The sequence below is a fragment of the Tasmannia lanceolata genome, unplaced genomic scaffold (genome assembly GCF_043159265.1).
Source record: "Tasmannia lanceolata isolate RefF3 unplaced genomic scaffold, GAP_Taslan_0.1 ptg000013l, whole genome shotgun sequence".
Taxonomy (NCBI): Eukaryota; Viridiplantae; Streptophyta; class Magnoliopsida; order Canellales; family Winteraceae; genus Tasmannia; species Tasmannia lanceolata.
In genome coordinates this window covers 28635921-28658348 of record NW_027518690.1, presented here as the reverse complement: position 1 = coordinate 28658348, position 22428 = coordinate 28635921, and the positions used below count along the sequence as shown (strand labels likewise).

At 39.2% G+C, this 22428-nt stretch overlaps 1 protein-coding gene across 3 annotated transcripts; it reads right to left on the bottom strand.

The window, feature by feature from the left end:
* Nucleotides 1-229: 229 nt before the first annotated feature.
* Nucleotides 230-18037, bottom strand: LOC143889994 (E3 ubiquitin-protein ligase RGLG5-like). 3 transcript variants are annotated; one of them, XM_077394460.1, is made up of 12 exons: nucleotides 17890-18037; nucleotides 16974-17352; nucleotides 11962-12046; nucleotides 11749-11889; nucleotides 11539-11652; nucleotides 11341-11438; nucleotides 10636-10715; nucleotides 10456-10561; nucleotides 10215-10342; nucleotides 9881-10115; nucleotides 9584-9640; nucleotides 230-658 (listed from the first exon to the last, which is right to left on the bottom strand). In XM_077394460.1, the coding sequence occupies exons 2-12, from the start codon at nucleotides 17295-17297 to the stop codon at nucleotides 578-580; spliced, it is 1449 nt and encodes a 482-aa protein (XP_077250575.1). In that variant the 5' UTR covers nucleotides 17298-17352; nucleotides 17890-18037; the 3' UTR covers nucleotides 230-577. The 3 variants fall into 3 exon arrangements, with proteins under 3 accessions (XP_077250575.1, XP_077250574.1, XP_077250576.1); XM_077394459.1 differs by having other exon boundaries at nucleotides 16974-17370; nucleotides 17890-18025; XM_077394461.1 differs by having other exon boundaries at nucleotides 16974-17348; nucleotides 17890-18013.
* Between the last annotated feature and the right edge of the window lie 4391 nt (nucleotides 18038-22428).

The following is a 22428-nucleotide window of genomic DNA, read 5'->3' as shown; positions in this document are numbered from 1 at the left end:
TTAAGCTTCTTTAATTAATTGGGTTTTAGATAATTAAAAATTAATTTCATTAAGAAATCAGAGTCTAATTAGGAATGTTGTTGCATGAGTAAACCCCAATCCTGGTATGGCATTCTATACACACACAATACAAATGAGAAGAAACTCATACAGGGGGAATTAAAGAATGGCTTCATTATCTCTATAATAATAATAAAAAATACCAAAATGGGAATCACTATTAGGTCTGTTTAGCATGAGAATAGATATCCCTGGAACGGTCCACAACCACTCCACAGTCAAGCTCTTATATATATGATGCAAAAATACTCACCACAGATCATATTGCTGTGTTTAAACTATGTTGGGTAGACAAAATAAAATTACAACTGGAACAAACCAAAGAATTTGAAAATAATAAGAATGTACAGAATGGCGAATTTGCAGTACGCTAAAGACTTCAAACAAATATATTTTTCTTCCTTCAACATTATCAGAAACCTTATACCTTTGCACAACCAATTTACAAAGAATCTTGACAGGATCAAAAGCAACGAGAAAATCCACACATCTAACCCGCATCAGGAAGAAGGGTGTCTTAATAGAGCTTTATTCTGGTTTTGATTTCGCTCCGGCAGATGGGGCATAACTGAAGGTTCTGTCCACATTCACAGCATGTCTGCAAAACCAAATTCTGAGTTTGTTAATGACCATATCCTTTTTACCATAATAAAGAAATCAAGAGATGGAGAGAAATAACAAGTAGTTCATTTGGGCTTTGCGAGCCCATTATTCCCAAAGCAGTGTTACATGTACACTATAGTTTTTTGTACAACACGTGTGCCCATGTCAGACACCCTAGAAATCCATCTATGTTACAGGGAAACTGTAATAGTCCCACATCGGAAGCGGAGAGAGAGTTCCTGGGTTATATGTTGTAGACCCCCATACCTTGTGTAGACGCGTTTTAAAACCGGGGAGGGCTGCGGCCTAGAACCGGACAATATCTACACAGTTGGTCGGGGCGTTACAAATAAGGCATCAGAGCCGTACCTCCTCTACTACGATGTGCCAACGGGGACTTTGGGCCTTTTAAGGGGGGTGGATTGTAATAGTCCCACATCGGAAGTGGAGAGAGAAAGTTCCTCGGTTGTATGTTGTAGACCCCCATTCCCTGTGTAGACACGTTTTAAAACCGGGGAGGGCTGCGGCCTAGAACCGGACAATATCTACACGGTTGGTCGGGGCGTTACAGAAACTAATTTTGAAAAGGAACTTGGGCAAAGTTCCCTTGTCAAAGAATTGATGGATTCAGACACTTCATGGATTCGGTGTGACACTTTTTGATCTCATTTATCTACTTTCCACTAAGTACTACGAACAGAAATTTATAGTTACTACAGGTATTGAGTTTCATCCAATCCTAATAGTAAGCTTATTATATGGAAACAAAACATTAGAGTTTTATCCATCCTAAAAGTAAGCTTATTATATGGAAATAAAATGTTAGACTTGACCTATTAAAATTTCCAATACAGTAATTGCTACAACCGTATCATTGTGTAGATATGACTATTTATAACAGATAAAAATATATTGCTGTACCACGCATCCTTTTTTTTAGGTTTTGCTGAATTAAATATTTAGAACCCGTGTCAAATTCCAACACTCGCACCCACCAACACCTATGCAACACAACAATTCATTGATGCATTATGAGCACATACTCTAAGGGTGAGTTTGGATCGCCGGAATCGGGAATCGGTATCGATAACAGATTCCAATCCAATTCTAACTCCCTCCGTAAAAGGATAAAGATTCCAGTTCTAGTGTTTGTGTAAGCACTGGAGTTTATCTAGGGAATCAATCATTATTCTGATTCTATTGTTTGGTACAGTTCAGACTAACGTCGGAATGGAATCAAAGTTTCAACGAATATTTCAATCAATAATGCTTTTTTTAACTAAAAATGTAAAATCATATTTATTGCCAAGACATTGACACCCTGCCGTCAATATGGGGGAAACAACTTCTTTTATTCATACAATCACACAGCCTTGTTTTAATAATGGCACTACTCTCTACATTTTAGTCGCATAGTCACACTTCCTTTGTTTTATAATGACACTCCTCTCTTCATTGTTACTTGTTAGCCGTTCACATCCAATATTAATTTGGTGGCTCCTACCTTTGATATATTACACGTAGAAGACTACGGATGATCTACACTAATTAGGTCAATCGACTGGCTACAAATGGATGGCTATCAACAAATTCTAGTGCAGCAAGTCAATGGACTAGCTACAAATTGATGGTTATAAACAAATTCTAGCCCCCATCAAAATTCTATTCTATGGGCATTAATTAGGGCTATGATTGAAACTGACACGCTATGGAGATAGAGAGAGACCGTTCTCTGTTTCGTCAATAATTTGAGAGAGACCCCTCAAATCACCGACGCCAATGAACGAACTCGGGGTCTCTGCAATTTTTCCACCGCCCGTTCTATTCAAGATGGCGGGCCTCCAAATCTCTGCAATTTTGCTCCGCCCGAATCACCGCCATTGAATGAGCTCAGAGGTCTCTGCAATTTTTCCTCCGGCCATTCTATTCGAGATGGCCGGCCGTCATGACCTATGAAACAAGCAATTACTCCAGAATGAAGAAAGAGAGAGGGAGAGGGGAAAACCCCCTATTTGGGTTTTGACCAGAGAGAGAGAGAGAGAGAGAGAGAGAGATGCATAACCTAGTTGCTAGGTATAGGAGGTTGAAAGAGGAGAGATTGGTGTTGAGAGAAGAAGAGATGAGAGATGGAAGTTTAAGAAGCAAACACATAAGCTAATATCGAGAGTTTCACGCCATTTTCTCGCTCTGATTCCGGGAATTAGAATACCACCCCCTACGACCGGTATCAAAATGCGCCCAAAACTCCAGTGTTATTTCCGATAGGAGTTGAGATGTGTTTCCCATTCCATTTGTTAAACGAAACTAAACACTCGAATTGCCTAAAACGGTATCCCAATACCGATGCCCAATTCCAGCGAACCAAACGCACCCTAAGGGATGTTCTACAATGTTGGATGCAATGACGACCGTCGCTAGCACTTTACACATAAAAAAACACAATTTCCGGGTATAGAAGTTACATTTAAAACCAACCGACCTATAATGTTAAATATAATAACCTAATAGCATAACAGGAATAAGAAGATCTTCAAGACATACTCTAGAAGATCCAAAGGAGCCTCCTCTCCAAAAGCCCCCTTCTTATTGATTTGCTATGAGGATGTAGGAGGGGAACAAATTACATGGGTGATCACCTGTGAGTGCCTATATCAAAACAGGACCTTGTCTTCTTTAGGTCAAGGGGTGCACTTATTATTAAAGTCCCATGTGATTTCAACAAATCACTTAATGCATCCTGGGAACACTTTAATGGAAAGAATCTTACCGGCTGCTTAAAGTACCAAGAGGTCCACCTACATGAAATAATCCTATTGGTGGGGAGAAAGTAAAGGAGGACAAGTGTCATATTTTAATAAGTGATTGTGTTATTTCAGTCCAAGATAGACATCACCTTGAAGCTTCCCTCACCTAGATGTTTGGTTGCTACCAGCACCTATCCGCACTACCACCCATCTATCCAGATCTGCTGTAAACGCATCCACCTCACATGCACTGCAGCGGTAGCCCACATCATCAACCTACTACCGTTGTAACCTTCACCTGTTGATACTCTTCCTGACCCAGACGTTCACTAGGCCTTTCTCATAGCTTCACCGTAAACTTGTGTCCCTAACCTGTCCTTATGTCACCGTCACTCTAGACTTGTCCCCTTAACTTGCATCTGTACTGCTCCCACATTTCTTCCCAGAAATGTTCTGCACAGAAAATTACTGCACAGGAATTTCCATGCAGAAATTTACTGCCTCACCCCTACACCTGTTGATCAAGAACCCCAAGAACAGCCTAGGATTAAATCATATAACCCCTTTGACCAACCAAAGTCAAGCTTACATAGCAGCAAGGTTCTTATCTGATCAAATTAAACTGATTTGATCGGATCAGGCATGATAAATCTGCACAGATCAACCAGTAACCGTAGCCCATAAAGAATAGTTTGCCCACAGACCAAACCCATTATAATCATCACAATCACTTGCTTTGTGGTCACTAAACCCCTAAACCTGAAATTAAATAAAGTGTTGGTACTTCCCTTCATCAAGTGGTACCAGAGCCTAGGTGAGATGGCCACTCGCAATGGCAGGACGTACCAACACTGCGAGATTTCCCTTCAAGACATATAGGATACCATCACTAATTTATCAACACGAGTCACTAATCACAAGTTTTTAGAAGGAAATGAATCGACAGCGGCTTCAGCACAAGACCCCAACAATGAGCCCAACGAGGATGATCTAGCAGAGCTTCCCGTCAACCTTGATAACAAGACTAATGTGTTACGAGCAGTCCCTAGCATCACAGGTCATTTCTTTTCGCGAGGACAAACTCATGGGGCGCCCCAACATATGCATATGTTAAGGCCAGCCTTCTTCAGTGCAAGGCCTTGAAGGCCCTACCCTCTTGATGCTTCATTTATGCTCATGATCTCCAAGCCTTTCACCAAGGTACTCAGCTTGCTCCTGCTGTGCTCAACTTTGAACCCACTCTCGTGTTATGCATCGCGAGTTCATCGAACACAAGGCCCCCGAGCCAAGTGCAAAGTCCATCTAGTGCGAGGGATGATTATGCCACGCCCTAATATGCTAAGTCTTAAGACAAGGCAGCTGAAGGCATAGACCTATGCCATGAACCAATCCGCACAACCGAAGTCCCGAAGGCAACAACAACCATATGGAGGCAAGGCCAGGTCCAGCCATGCTCTGCTAAGCCCAAAGACTTAGGCACTCACACCACCGCATCGAGGGGCCATTCGGATAGCTGAAGCCCACCAAGGAATGAGTCATTGACTGTGCCACGTCTCGATCCACCAAATACGCGGGCTTGGTCATCCAAGGAGCAAGCATGCCCCATGGACTAATCCGCAAGGCTTGAGCCCTACAAGGGCAACTGAAGCCACCCCGGCACGAACTCATGGAAAGCTTAGAGATTAGCCCGTCCACAAGACGTACCAAAGTACTGAGGCATCGTTATAGTTCAACCTAAGGACAATTCCGTGAGCACAATGCAAGTGAGAACCCAGCCCAACATGCATTGTCTTTGGCATCCTTCCTCGCCCAAAGAAAATGGAGAACCCCTCTGAAAAAGCCACAGCCAACACCCAAAGCTTCCTTAGAGCACGCCTACGAACTGCAAGTCAATTTCCTGTCATACCTCACACACACAAGGAAGGTCGTTGTACAGCCCTTTAGCAAGCCACCGAGGTTTCGACCCACAGCCTGCTAGGCTTAGGGGCTAGCATGTCACGGGAACCAACCTCTAAAGGATTGGACCAACCAACCCTCTTAGACAAGAATACCCACCAAACGTCTTCTGCTGACATACTTTTGAAGACGTAACGAGATGGGGTCACTTCCTGGTCATAATTCCAACTGCATCCTTGTAACACTAGGCACCCAGGGGGTAGGAGCCACACACTAACTTTCGGAGATGATATCTATGGGTTATTTGAGTGAGGAAGACGTGACCACGATTATTCAAGTGACATTACCCACCAAATTCACATCAACACACCAAGATTTGGACAGAAATGAAAGCAAAACTCAAAGAGAAGTACCGCCTCAGAAATTACCAAGATGATCTTTATAACCAAGTAATCACACTCCATCAAAGTAGTTTGATTCTGGCTAAATACACTCACAAGTTCAAAGAGCTAAACATGTGCTACCACACATCTAAAAACCATGTTCAAACCCTTTCATATTATAAGAATGAGATGCGAGCAAAGATCAAACGAGAGTAGGCCCTCACACTGAATATACAATCCATACCGCTCAGAAGATCAAGAAGAATCTACAGTAACCCACCCTTGAAATACTCCACACCTCAAGGAGAGACAATCAACAAAAGGCAACAAGATGGGGTCCGGGGCCCTAGGTCGACACTCTAAGTCTGAGCCATGTACATTTTATTTTGCATACAATGGAAGTGCATGTTGTTGGGTTTTTATGAACTAAAGAAACAATACTCCGCCAGCAAGGATTTCAGTACGAACTACAACAAACTCGTAGCCGAGTGACAAGAGGTAGCTACGGACTACTCACTGCATGACGGGAATCTTTTCTCCGATACCTGCCTTTGCCTTCCTCACACTTCCCTTAGAGACCAAGTAGAGAGGAAATTGCACTTCAGAGGAATCGACAAACAATTCAGACAAGATAAGATCATTGCGAGGGTTGAAGATCGGTTCTTTTGGCATAGCCTTAAGAGCGACATGGCGAACATCATCAAACAATGCCAAACATGTCAGGGGCGGAAGCCAAACACTGGGTCCTACACCGCACTGCCGGTTGCGGATGAACCGTGGCAAGATTTAAGCATGGACTTTGTATTAGGCTTACCAATGATGATACAAGGCCATGATTCTATTTTTGTAGTAGTTGATTGTTTCTGCAAGATGATTTACTTCATCCCTTGCAGTGAGACATCAACCGCAGTTGATATTACCAAACGTTTCCTTAAGGAAATTGTGAGATTTCACGTGTAACCAAAAACCATTGTGTCACTAGTAGCTTTTGACACACTATGGAAGTTCCTCAATACTAAGCTTCAGTTCTTGTCAGACATTTATCCCCGATGGCCAAACTGATGCGGCGAACCAAAGTTTGTGCAACTTTGTTGTCTAGTAGGCTATGATTTGGCAGACAGTTCGAATTTATTGCCGACTCACGTGTCCTGTCGTGTCCGGCACGACACGCGTGTCCACATGTGTCGACTTTCCTTTGGACACTTTTACTTGTATTGCTGGAAGTGTTAGACTTAATGTGGGTGTGTGGACATGTTTTTGTACCGTGTCAAGTGTGGCATTCTGTTTTTTTATTGAATATTGTGTTTACCTCATTTAGACGACTCGTATCCATGTCGAAACTGGACAAACGAATCAATATCCACAAATCATGATTACATATACTTTCTATTTTAGCCGTGTCCCCATTCTAAAGTTTGGGGGTTTGCCGTGTCGGACACTCCGTGTCTGTGTCCACAAATCATTGATGGGATCAGATATTAGCAATTGCTGAGTTCGCTTACAATTGCTTGATCAATAGATCCACAGGGTGAAATATCTCGACTAAATGTGGTGGTTAACAGTAGTTTCTAATCAAGTGGAAAGGTTGTCTGTTGTCTGACTGCACATGGATTACAGCAAAAGAGTTTCAACAACTCAACCCCGACCTATACAACACACTTTTAACTCATCAGAGTTGAGTTATTTTCCGCCGAGGAGAGATGTTAGGAATCAGAACTAGAAGACCAAAGGAGCTTCCTCTTTAAAAGCTCCATTATCGATTTGGTAGAAGGATAGAGGGGAACAAATTACGTGGGCGATCACCTAAGGGTGCTCATATCAAAACAGGAGCTTGTCTTCTTGGGCACACTTTACTGAAAAGAATCTTACTAGCTGCTTAAAGGACCAAGAGGTCCACTTAAGGGTCGGTTTGGATGCATCAAAATGTGAGAAAATCATAGTAAAAGGACACACTTTCCATTTCTTGGCATTGTTTGGTTGTCATTTACTATTCACATGGCAGTCCTTGTTGGCTGTAAAATTTCCAAATGCAAGCCATTTTGTATAGTTTGACTTTCTTTTCAAATCAAGAGAAAAAAGGAAAGAAATGGGAATCTTATTCCTTTCCTTCTACTTCTATATTATGTGAATCCAAACTGACCCTAAATGAAATAATCCTATTGGTGGAGAGAAAGTAAATTAGGTCAAGTGTCATTTTCTGATTGGTTTAAATTAGTTGAGTGTTTGTATTAGGAAAGAGTTAGGAGACTTGCTTTATTTGAAGTTCTAAAGGATTAGATATAAGATCTAAGCATGGTGGGACTAGGTGTCGAGTTTAATTGAATTAGGTAGTTTTCTTTTTGGGTTTTGTTTCCTCAAAACATACCCTAGCTCATCTATACATATGTAGGCTGATGGCCTTTTTTCCATTATGCTTGATTAAATAAAAAAGTAAATGCTCATGCTCCAAAACTTGGGATACCCTCTCCCAGGAGAAGACTCTCTCTCTCTCTCTCTCTCTCTCTCTCTCTCAGACCACGACCTGTTGTCCCTGCAAATCTTCACCCTGCGGCACATGACCCTTAATTCCATCCGCACCCACCATTCTTTCCAGATTTGCAGAAGACTCCATCTCACAGCCATTGCAGCCACATCATCAACCTGCTGCCCCTGTAACCTTCACCTGTTGATACCCTTCCTGACCCATACGTCCACAAGGCCTTTCCATAGCTTCACCATAAACCTGTGCCCATAATCCGTCCTTTTTTATGGCATAGGGTATCCCCACCCCATTTCGCGCGCAATCACCAGTAAACCACCAGAATCCGTCCTTATGTCACTGTCCCTCTAGACCCCCCTTAACTTTCATGTGTCTGCACTGCTCCTAGATTTCTACCCAAAATTGTTTGGTGCAGAAAATTTCTGCACAGGAATTTTTATGCAGAAATTTATTGCCTTGCCTACACACCTGCTAATTAAGAACCCTGAGTACAGCCTAGGATTTAATCCAATAACCCCTTTGACCAACCAAAGTCCATCTTACTCATCGGCAAGGTTCTTATCCAATCTAATGAGACTGATCTGATCAGATGAGGCATGATCCCAGATCTGCACATATCAACCAGTACCTTTAGTCCATAAAGAATGGTTTTCTCAAGGCCCAAATCCATTACAATCAACACGGCCACTTGCTTTGATTGTTGAACCTGAAATTAAATAAAGTGTTAGTAGTTCTCTGCACCACCCCTGTTCACTTTACATTCTAAAATGAGGGAGAGGAAGGCCTGAAGAAACAAAATCTCAAAACCCATAATTCTAAAAGAGCGAGAGAAAAATGGACACAGAAGAAGAGAAATAGATGAATGGACACAAAGACGAGGAATGCAGAAGAAGACACATAAGACTCTCTCTCTCTCTCTCTCTCTCTCTCTCTCTCTCTCTCTCTCTCTCTCTCTCTCATCTCTTTGTGAACTGTTCTAGCAATATCACTCATTTATTCCCATTTCTCTAAGTGAAAGCAGAGCCTTCTTGGCCTTGAATCCTATCATCAAAAATTCAAACCTTCCAAATAATCAAACCCTAAAGCCATTCAAATTTGCAAATCAGAACATACTAACATTTCATTTTCCATTTCTTGTTGAACATTTCAATTAATTTCTCTTTTTCTTTTTCTTTTTCTTTTTAGTTTCCTTTAACATTCCTTGGTGAGTTAGATGTCTCTCGTGGGCATTACTTTTTTATGCTTTTGCCATGACCAAGTGTAAAAATAAAAATAATTATGGCGCCGTGTCAAACACTCGAGATAAGTATTGGATGTGATGCTCATCTCTTGTAAACGCAAAACTGTCCAAAAGAGAACACAAGTGAAGAGAAGATGAATGGAAACGAGGGGTAAAGGTGAAATGCTATAAATTGTACCAGATGGCCGCAACCAAAAGCCATGTCTTTAGGGTTGGTAAGGCAAATTGGGCAAACCTGTGCAAGATAAATAAAAAAGATAAATCAGTTTGCAACACTTCAGGAAAACTAGACACTATTAACCACCGACTAACACAAATGTAACATGCATGCCATAGGAACCAGAAATGGGTTTCTGTGCAATGGTTTTATTTCTTCTTTCTCTTTTTTCCTTTACTAAGATACTAAGGAATAAAGTTTTCAATATATAAGGATAAAGGCATAACCGAACTCAAAACATTTCAAGAAGTAACTGACCTGGTTATCCCAAGCAGCACTTGCAGGTGGAGCAGTGCCTGCAGATGGATAGCTGAAGGATGAGGCAGAACTAACGGATGAATTTGCCCCACGATAAGGAGGTGTGTGCTTCTGGAACCCACTATGTTGTGAAGTACTACTATATTGAGAAGACTTTGAGTTGAAAGAAGGCACCCCATAATTTCCACGAGGCGGGGGAAGGGAAAACCTGTTAGGAGACTTCCCAGTCTGGCGACTGCTTGAGCACAAAGTCATAAGAAGTTAGGCCTCAGAATGAAACCAGAAGCTGAAAATGAAAACCTGAAAGGAGATAGAACCCAAGAATGGTTAGTACCCCAAGATCCCAAGCTCTAGCGTTGCTTTATATTGTGAAGGTATTTCCATCAGCGCTGCAAGTGCAAACTCCGTCTCTTTTTTGGGCAGAGGCACATTTTTTGACATAATCTCTGAAAAATTCACAAACTGAAGAGACAAAAATATTTTGCAATTAAACTTTTTGCTGACAATATTACCTAGCACATGACAAACAGCCAAGAAATACTATGCATAAAGTCTAGATGAATCATCCATTATACCTGAAAATTGTCAAAAGCCCGATCAGGGATATTATCATCAAATTCCCTCATCATGTCCCAAGGCCCATCTCCGACTCCAACTAAAATAATCGACAATGGATACTCGCTGCATGGAAAAACCAGTGTAAGGATGTTTCATCAGAAAATTGGTCCTTACGGAAGAAAGCTACTAAAACTTACCTTGCTCTTACAATAGCGTCAATTGTCTTTTGCTCTTGTGGACTCAACTGGCCACGCGCGGTATCTACACTTCTTGTAACCTGTGCCAAGCACAGTTTTCGACATTAGCTTCAGAATAGTCTGTAGTAAGCAATGGGATTAGCCTAGATGTAGGTAACATATCCGCTCTAACATTACATGATCGCGCATGGAAGGAATTGCAGATTATTATGACTTAATCAGACAAGCAATACCAAGGGGTTTCATTATTACCAGAAAAAGCCCCCCTGCTATCTATTAACCTGAAAGCATTGTCAAATTCCGCACTATTTCAGTTTATTTCAGTTTCTTCCATGTATTCGCTAGTCCCAAGTATGCCATTAGCAGGTGTACTAATGATAGGCCCCAATCCTATATAACATAAACAACACTTAAAGACTTGGGTGATGGACCCTATCATGTTTACAAGTAATTGTAATAATTATATATTATCCATTACCTTAACACACTCTCGATTTTTTTCTCCTAATTTTCTGTGTTTCCTTACGGTTTATAACACAGCTCTCAGATCCACCCAATTACTGCCATTCTGTTATAGCTTATAGCATATGCCCTTTCTTCTGCTCCCAACTTCTAGCTATTTCTCAAATTGACACTAGACTACCATCCTCCATAAGTAAAGTTTCTTATAAAACTAGAATAGAATTTGCACCAGAGAGGAAATACCTGTCCATCAGCAATTATCAATAACACATGGTACTGTCCGCCACTTTGTTCCACAATAGTAATAGCCATTTCAATGACAGGAGCAAAAGATGTTGGTCCTGCCAGGGGAAAACAGCAAAGGCACAAATTAACCAATGGGCCAAACATTGTGAAGTGCCTAAAACGAGAAAAAAAAAGCAACAGAATTAGTATAGCCACCAGCTAGTCGCAAATGTGGGACTATTTCTCTGTACCGCGCCAACGCTTCCTCAAAACCATTACAGAGTTGGTCATCTGGATAGAAACTGAAAACATCTTGATCATGTGTTGATGCTGCCAAAATACAAAACATATATTCATCAAATCCATAATCCAGATGATTATTTTTTTAAGTAAATTACTTAAGAAGGCAATTCACAAGAAAACTACCATCTCCAAACCCAAAACAGGGGATCAAGTTATCCTCGTCAAAAGCAGACAAGGTTCCTCCAATAATAGAGATTGCTTGTTCATAGGGATTTTGACGGTCTCCAATGTGATGCAAGCTCTTGCCAGCAAATGATCTTTTACCTGATTTTATAGTATGTTAAGCACGCAGTATTAATCATAGTAATAGATTTTGGCATATAGATGAGTTCAGACCTGTCCATTCGTTGCTCTTTGTGAAATCAATACCAACAATGAGATTGGAAGACTCAAGGCCAGCATGAGCAAGAGCCCCTGTCACCTGTGGATGTTATGTGTTAGTTATCCTCATGATTTAATATTTGAATATTCAAATTGATATGCTAAAGACAATCATTTTGGTTCCAGCTAATAAAGACACCTTGTTGCATTCTCTTACTTGGTAAAGCATTATCAGACAATAACAATAAACCATGGATTCCTTATAATATTACCTGGAAAGATCAACACAAGACCTGATGCCTTGTTGATTAGCGATGAACAGAAGCTAGGAAGCACGGGTACTCTCCCGGGGCTCCATACCCGTACCCGACACGTATGGGGTGCGGGTACGTTCGGGTACGCCAATTTTTTTTTAAAAAAACCCCAATTTTGGTTGCTGGGTGCGTGTCGAGTGCACACCCACGCACCCGACACCTCCTGCTTCTCTTATCTGGTCTAAACCCTTCCTGTGCTTCTTCTCTCTCCTCTCCTGTACTTAGTATTTACATGTAAACCATTTAAGTAAATGTCTTTACTATTTACTTAAGATTTACATGTAAATAACGGAATACCCCCCATTTGGATTTATTAAAAATAGTTTCAACACCCAAATCTAAAAGAAAAAAAAGTCAACTCTCCTGTTCTAGTACAAAATCCGAAGAAAAAGGGACGGGTCAAAATTTTAACTTTCTTAACTTTCAAACGGTGGGGTATTTTTCAAATTTTAAAAATTCATAAAATCTATCATGTCCAAACATTATTAAATCCCAAAAGTCCAGTATAAAAAATCTCATAATTTGGTCTCTAAAAATAATTCATCTTGTCAGGCACTGGTCAACACACCGGTCAACACACCTGCGACAGACTTTTTTTCTAACGAATGATGTATTGATGCCTTATGTTATGAAATATGGAACTTAATCACTTATGAAATGAAGAGTAATATTATAATTTTCCATTTTGGTGATGTTATTGTTATTTGATTGCTCTCCAATTTTTTTTTTAAATTTTTATAAATATATAATAAAATATTAAAATATATTATTATATTCGGCGTACCCGAACGTACCCGCACCCGGTTTTTTTGAAAAATCGCGTACCCACGTATCCGTGTCGTGTCGTACCCGCACCTTGTACCCGTGCTTCATAGAACAGAAGAATTACACAATAGGAATCCATTCTTTAAAATGATCTGAACTTTTCAAAAACTAAATTGAACAGATTACTATCATCACCCATGAAATTTATGCAGACAAACATATAGAAATAAAATTTCCTCCCAGATTATTACCATCACCCATGAAATTTATTGACAAATACATAGAAATAAAAAATATTTTCCCCTCACAATTACCCAGTTCAACCAAATTCCAAGCACTCGACTCCCAAATAAATTAGCAGTTTCTAAGCACTACATCTCGACTAGAAACAATGCAGTGGATTGCCTTTTATTTTTTCATGCCCATTTTTTGGTATTCAAAATTCATTGCATATCCTCAGATACATATTCATAATTCTATATCCAACAACACCTCAATTCATCGTCTACCCTGGACCATCATCAGTAATTTTCGAGTTCGGTGCTGGTATTCGTTACTTGCTCGACATAGTCTAAGTTGGAACAACATATGTGATCATGTCACACAACATCCCTATTGCATTATCACTTTTCCGAATGGGGCAGTCAATTAGGTCATCACTAATACTTGTAAAATAGAAATACTTCCACAATAATTTGCACTTTGTAACTTTTTAGAGAATGTATTTTACTAATTTGTATCAACTTCAAACAGGTTGCCAAATGTTTAGAAAATTCTTAACTCCACCCCAAAGTTAATTAAGCTTGGTCTAGGTACACCAAGTTTTCATCGTATATAAATTTAATAAGTTTTTAAAAAGTTGCCTACGACACCCGGATACTTATAGAAGCGCAACCTATCACGTGTAACATGATATGATACTAATCCTCATACATGATAGCACATTGATAACTCTATTAGTCAAAATAACTATCAGGTTCCAAATGCGTATCTTTGAATTAAATATCATGTCTTACACTAATTAGTGCCGCACGTTTTGCAATTATAATTTTAAGTATGAGCTATTATAGATGCTATAATCATATATTATATTATTAATTCCACCTTGTCAGTTAAATCATGTTAAATTTTACCTGTTTTGCTCAGTGTTTAAAAACTCATACTTGAACAAGAACTCACCCAAGGTAAAATACAGTTAGCTTGAGCGAGTTAATGATTGGCGTGGAAAAATTTTTATTAACTTGGACAAGTCAAAGGAATTTTTTCCTTGGCTCAGGAGGGCCAAAACTAAGGTGACATAAGCAAGTTAATGATTTATTCCTGTAGTTTTTAAACAATGGTTTTACATTTTTATCATAAATTTCTTGTGCATTATCTCATGCTATGAGATACTTGAATCAATATCCATATATTGTAGATTTAGACTAATTCATACTATGTTCCCATGCTTGCATCTATAAACGTACCTGAGTATCATGTCTCACTGCTCAAAAAATATTATTACTTTTTAAAGAGGTTCTACTTAGTAGTGCACTCAATAACCAATTGGAACTCTTGACTCCCGCTGATAGAAAAAATGGTACTACAACTCAACTCAACTCAACTAAGCCTTTGTCCCAAACTAGTTGGGGTCGACTAGAAAAAATGGTACTAATCGTTTGTAATTTGGTGCCCATATTATGCACAAGGGATTTGCTAGGGTCCATCGCAGAAGGCATTTCGCGGCAGGTCTGTCGCATGTCAGACCAGCCACCTCATGAATGAAGACAACAACTTTTGTCTCAATTCACAAGGTGGCTGGTCTGACATGCGACAGAACAGTTGCGAAATGCCTTTCACGATGGACGCTAGCAATTCCCTATGCACAATTGTCTGGGTCTAATCATTTTCACCAATTAACTCGAGGGTCTACCTAGTCTTCATCAAATGGGTGCAAAGGAGAAACTTCAAGGAAGAGGAGATGTATGACATGACCTCTTTCTGCAGTCTTCTTGACGAGGAAATATAGTACCAATCGTTTGTAATAAGGATACCACATTATGCACAATTGTCCAATCATTTTCACCAATTAACACGAGGGTCTAATGAATCTACATCAAACCAGTGCTAAGGAGAAACTTCAAGGAAGAGGAGATGTATGACTTGACCTCTTTCGACAGTTGGGTCCAACTAATCTACATCAAATGGGTGCTAAGGAGAAACTTCAAGGAAGAGGAGATGTATGACTTGACCTCTTTCTGCAGTTTCCTTAATGACTTAACCAATTGGAACTCTTGACACCCGCTGGTAGGAAATATGGTACCAATTGGGTACCCACATCACGCACAATTGACCTAAAGATCCATATGTGGGTCCAAGCATTTTTCACCAATTAACACGAGGGTCTAACTAATCTACATCAAATGGGTGCTTAGGAAAAACTTCAAGGAAGAGGAGATAGGATATAACACTTGTATGTTTAAAATATGGTAATTGTTTTATTATATTTTTATTTTTATTTGTAATATTCATTGTTAGCATTTGATATGATGTATAATTAGTTATATTGATGTTTCTACTAAATTTGATATTAATTAGGCCAATCAAGAGCACATATCATGCCTATAGTAGATGCTTTAAGTAGTAAAAGTTCCCTTTTTGTTAAATTTGGTTGATATGATGGTTTTCTATATTTTTGTAAATATTTTTTAAAAAAATATTTGTTTATTACTAAAAAAACTTCGATAGTAGCGCATTTTCCAAAATGAAACACTAAAACGGATGAAACACAGGTACTCCGTAGTTGCCAGGGTGGGAAACGGATTCGGGAAGCGAAGCGGGATATGGAAGCGGGAAAAAATAGAGGGGAAACGAGAAACATCTTAGGAAATGAGAAACATCTTAGGAAACGCATTAGAAACGTTTAAGAAACAATAGATAAACGTTAATGAAACCACATGTGAAACACAAGGAAAACATGAAATACATGGTTTTGTAGATTTAAATTATGTTAAGTTCAAATTTCTATTTGAATATTTCTTACATTTAATTTTTATTATAGTATACGTTGTTGTTTTCCTTTTTTAATATCTATTCCACAATTTTTTTTTGTGTTTTTTTAAATAATTTTCATAAGTTTCACACATATTTCCCACACGTTTCACAAGTGTTTAAAACGCGGACGCAGCCAAGAATGTAGTTAATGCGGTCATAACTCGGAAGAGTAAAAGGAGATTTTATTGACTCTGTAGGGCAAAACGAGGAATGCGGAAGAGGTGCAACGCGGAACACGGGCAAGGTAAAAGGGAGTCGACTCGGGCAAGTTCCGAGTCGAGTCAACGAGTTTTAAAACATTGTGTTTCACATACTTTTTCTACAGGTTTTCCATACGTTTTTTCACGTGTTCCATATAAGTTTGCTATATGTTTCACATGCATTTCGGAAACGAATTTCCCACCTTTTAGGGGAAACGAGTTTCCCACCTTTCCGAAACGTATTTTAGGGGAAACGAGTTTACCGCTTGCCCAAGGAGTTTCCGACTACTATGGTTCCATCTGACTGAGTAAAACAAAAAGATGAACAAAACAGTATGCACAACTACGTTCTGAAGCCAAGCTCCGAGTGAATATTTAAAAAGTTGATAAAATGCTAACGAAACGGAATTAAAAACTAATTTCTAGAGCCAAGGTCCTAGTTGCCAACAAGTATCATGCCAAAAGGAGACGACTATAATAGACCATACAAAATTCTGCAACTTTTTTGTTTGACGCATAACAACATATTTTATTCAAAACTATGCAACTTTTGATGATTACAAACAACAGAGCGAACCTTTAGAATCTGAAATGTTGAATCAACATGAGATAAAAGAACCCAAACAATTGAACAGAGTATCAGACAACTCTCATGAGAAAAGATTTCAAAACAAAAGCATATCAAAGATCAATACAGACAGTTATTCTTGAGTACCTGCTCCAAGGAATTGTAGTTATCAGCTATCCTTGAATACCTTCCCGTGGAATTCTGAGAAGCATAATTTCGCGTCTGGGCATCATAATATTGAGGCTGAGGAGGCTGAGGAGGATTGTAAGTTTGAGATGGAGTCACATATTCTTGAGAAGAGGCAAAATATTGAGGCTGAGGAGGTTGAGGAGGATTGTAAGTTTGAGATGGAGTCACATATTCTTGAGAAGAGGATGGCGCAGGCGGTGGATCAGTATAGTCATTCCACGCTGAAGAACGCGAACCAGAACCATACGAGTACGACCTTCCTTTAGAACTCCCACTCCCCATTCAAACCCTAAAATCTAAAGAAACTTCCCGAAATTCGAAAAACTTGATGCTTTTCCTTCACAGAAAATACTACCTATAATCAATAAGAGAAACCCAGTAATAACAATAACAAATCAGAGTACTCAAATTTGAAATAGAGAGCTAAATTTTTTTCAAAAGAAACCCAGAACTCAACATGTTTATAAAAAGACCCAAGAAAATCTACAAGAAAGAGTATTCAAATCTGAAACAAAGACCGAATCATCGGCCGCCTAATTAGAAACACCGACTCGAACTTTTCAAGAAAGTTCGATTTTATAACAACCGACCTCCACTAATTTTAAAAAGCAAGACCTAAAATGTTTTAAATACAGGGAAAAAGAGGAGAATTCTACACGCAAGCATATATAGGTACGTGTATAAATTAATGAAAGAAGATTAGAAATGAAGGAAACGTTTTGAAAAAGAGATGGTGAGTCAAAGATGAACTCTTTTTTGTTTTGGACTCTAACTCAATATATATGTAACCAAAACCTAATTTCCGAACTTCTTTCTCAAAAATCGACTTTTGTTCACTGAAAGAAGAGAGGGTTTAGGTTGCAGAGTTTCATACCTGGAGAGAAATCGCGGTTTATTTCTCTTCTATTCTTCATTGCTTTTGGTTTATTGATAGTTTTGAGATCCTGATTTGATATCGCTCTCTCTCTCTCTCTCTCTCTCTCTATCTATCTTAAGCAAGTGAGAAGAGAGGGGATAAGCAAGTAATGGTGTTAATTTTAGGTGGTTTTGGGAGATGATAAATTCGAACCCCTGCAGGATTATCCGCACCCTTTGACGTGAATTGACGTCAAAAAACGTAAAAAGGGGTAACGTGGTTACGTGGATAGACTTAATGATTTTTGACGTCAAATCAAGTTACAGTGATGCAAATATTGCCTTTTGACTTCCACTTTCTATTAAATGATTAAGTGAAGAAGCTTCGGGCCTTCGCGGAAACGAGAGTGAAGGTGTGGACATTTACTTTCGTTTGAGGATAAAGCGGAGGGATTTGCTAGGAGCCATCTCAGAAGGTACTTTGGGCCTGGACTGTTGCATATGAGAGTAGTCACACAGGGTCAGATCTTGTCTTATTCATTTAATTCATATCAGATTTTGTCTTATTCATTTAATTCAGTGGCTGGTCTCACATGCAACAGCACAGGGGTGATGCGAAATGCGAAATGCCTTCTGCTATGGTTACTAGCAAAAACACTTTTTGTTATACTTTGGCGGTTTGATCGGAGGATAGATTCTGGAACAGTTCATATGTGAAGGGCAAGGCAATATATCCACGTGGAGAAATTTTAAATGTGCAAAATATCTCTAAGGGACCCACGTGGCTTAGTCTCATCCTAGAGCTGTTCGGATGCTCGTACGAAAAGTTTGGAAATGAAAAACTTTTACTTGTGGCATCCTTTAAATAAACAATATCTTTTCCATCTCTAACGTAGAAAGAAAAAAAAATCCAAGTGGAAATTTTTTTTGTCTAGAAATGTTTTTCTTGCAATCCAAACAGGCCCAAGTGTTAGGGATAAAACAGTATATTCGGTACTGAACCTAAGACCACCCCCAAATACAGAACACATTCGACATAAGCCCGTGCAAGGGAACCATCGAAGCCAACCTAACTTTCTCCCCGAATCTGCACCACACACGCAACAGACATACATCCAGAATTGTCAGTACCGACCTCCCAGAAAATAAGACACAACCGCAGAAATCCCACAAGTCAGCGAGGAATCCGGTTGCCCGTTATAAGAAACCCGCCTCTCACGTCAGAGAGGAATCAAAGATTCTGTCATGCCCAGAGGCAGAGCCAGCAGGGGGCAAGAGGGGGCAATTGCCCCGTGAACTTCCGAGAATTTTCTATTGTTAGCTTTTTTTCATTTTCTCCCTGGTGAGCAACTCTCTCTCTCTCTCTCTCTCTCTCTCTCTCTCTCTCTCTCTCCTCGGTAATTCGCTAAGTATGGACAAAAAATACGGATAAGGAGATATTTTTGGGATTTTGCACTTAAGTCCATTATTTTTCAAAAAATACCCAGCCCACTTCTATGATGATCCAAACCGCTCATTTGCTGGGCCAAAAAGTATTTTGGTTGAACCACGTAAATCACCCACATAGGATTATCTTAACCGCAATGAGATTGCTCGTTGCAGAAATTTCTATAGATCGAAAAGTTAGGATCATCCTATGGAGATGATCCGAACCGTTCATTTGTTGGCCGGAGCTAATTACGTTGTGCCCATCAAATGAACGATTTGGATCATTCTATGAAGTGGGCCCATAGTACATTTTGTAAAATACTAGACTTCACCCAAACAAACTATAAAATCTTCATAATTTTTAGGGTTTACAAAGCATAAAGCAAACATTCTTTTACGGGGCGTGGAGTTTATTACATCACTAGCATTTTTCGCCTTCTATGATGGGTGTCAAATAGTGTGCCCTACCCATCATAATATGAGTTGTAAGTAGTGGGCCCTACTACATCAAACTATGAGGTGAAGATTGTGAGCTCCACCTTATGCATATGTTGGGGAGATGGTGGGCTCTAATATAACGACCATTCTTTGCCCCTCTCAAGCAAATTTCTGGCTCCGCCTCTGGCCACGCCCCCAAGCCGAACACATAAGGCCTGGGAACATGACAGTGTCGTACACCTGCAAGAAAACCATACAAGCATTGCCAAGGTAAATATGCCATTGTTTCCCTCAATCCCACATGCAATCAATAATACACTGGGATACTTTCTCCTAAGGTGCATAACATCCACGGCGATAACAAGTTTGATTGATTTATTCTAATCATGAATACAAGGACTGAGTGCCCAGAATAGATGTCCAAATGAATCATATCCGTCTCTGGATATCTCAGATAACCTGTAAACTTGCATAAGTTGCCAGGGTCTGCACAACACAACTCTAATGCATATGACGATAGGATACAGTAAGACTCCTGATGATTTTCATGAAAATGTTCCTGAACTAATTCCTTTGCAATATGTGCCTTTCGGTAACTCAGTTTGATATCCCATTCGGCCTTTAAGTAGTCAATAATAATATTAGCGTCAATCGGTTGACCAAATTTAGATATGCAAGTCTTAGCTGCCCAATCCGATGTAGCTTTTGGATGATCATGTCCGGCTAGTTGAGGTTTGCACTTGTTCCATTACAAAACTTTTCACCTTGCCATTACCCTTTGTAGACACCCCAATTTTGCTACGCTTTGAAAAGCAAGAGATTCAGAAGTTTCATCGAGTCTTGAGTCGGTCTTCAGCATTAAATTAGGCATTCTTGCATTTTTAAGGAGTTTTGAAGTTGATTCGCAATCATAAAAGTCTCTAGGGGGTTCCATGGCATCTGGAAGATGAAAATTCAAGTTTTCAATCAAGTACGAAACCTTGCTATTTTTGGAATTTCTAAGGGCTTTCCTCATTTTTCATCAATTTTTGCACTACAAGGGTATTTTGGTCATTTTCAGTGTGTCCCATTTGACCCCCAAGTTGTGTCTGAGAAATCTTGAGAGATTCCATGAATTTTGAAAAACCTCCTAAATTTAGAACCTCTCAGGGGTTTCGCTTGATTTGAAAATTTCGTGTGTCGAGGGTATTTTTGGCATTTTCAGGGAATGCTAAATGGTCTTGTTTTATATCGTCCACCAAAAGAAACAAACTTAAAAACTTGCTATTTTTGAAGTTTGACTACGAAAATTTTTCATTTTTAACTTTTCTCTTTGAGGGCAATATAATTTGAGGTCATTTTGGTCCGAAAAAATTGCTTTTCCTACAGAGGGTGGCTCGACCATGTGCTTGGGGTGCAACATGAAGGACATATGGATTGGGTTCATTCATAAAAAGTTTGGATTTAATGAGATTTTATTGAATTTTAATTTAAAAAATCTAAAAAACACTTTAAAAAGGCCCATTGGATAAAAGCCCATGTGGGAGGCCCATGTGGACTCACCCATGTAGGTTGGCCCACATGGTTGGGCACTCATATGGGTAGCCCACTTGGTTGGACGTCCAACATGGGGTGAGGTGGGTGTTGACATCATATTTGTTTTGAAAAAAAAATAATAAAGAGAAAAAGAAAGGAAGAGTTGTAATTAGAAAGGGCTAGTATGGTCAGGTTACTAAAATGGCCATAACATTTTATTTACTTTCCACAAAATTTGTACTTATACTTGTTTCAAACGACTAAAAAAGATCTACAATTTTCTAGTTTATGACTTTTCTTGATTCTGCCGCTAAATAGTTCAAAAACAAGCTCGAATGTTGGGCCGTCTTTTTTGGACAAGAATTTTTCATATATATGTTATTTTCATTGTGTGAGAGCTTCTAGAATAGTCTTGAAAGATCTACCTTATGCAAAATAGTATGCCTTGGCTTGCAAGGAATCACAATTAGAATTCAAATTAATTTGAAAACTAAGAGGAAAAGAAGCTTATAGTGTAAATAAAGAAACTAACTAAAAGATGGACTCTACACAATGGAAACAACCTATCATTTGCAAACCGTAATCCTTTTCTATATAAACAACATCACCCAAACCTAAAATCTCTCTTGAAATTCGTGCAACACTCTCCCCTTTCAAAAAAATTTGTCCCACACTATTTGGGTCAAAATTCATCACTTTCAAGTGGGCTCCATTAAGCATACTTGGATATCTTCTTCTCCTCTTCAACATACTTCGATTTGGGGTTATAATTCTTCGATCTTCGAGTTTTCAAAGGTGTATTAAGGCTGGTCAAAGCGTATATCTTGGATTACCAGCCCTAGAAATAAGGAAAAGCGATCAACGGTTAGTATTCGTCTCCCTTGAAAACTAGGAACTAGAAAAAGCATGTTAGGTCAGGTTTTTGGGTTTTCTTTCATAGATGATGCATATGGATGTATTTTTTGATAAAATTTTGACATGATCTAATATGAATCATATTCTTTTTAAATCCAGATTTTTACTGGAAAATTAATTTTTTATGATTTAAAAATCAATTTTCTTTCAAAGTTCTTTCGATATGGGTTTAAATCCGATTTTCAAAGCAAGTGGCTTGAATCAATAGTTTTATTCAAAGCAGATTCTTTCTGAGATTAAAACATAATTAAAAACTTCTGAA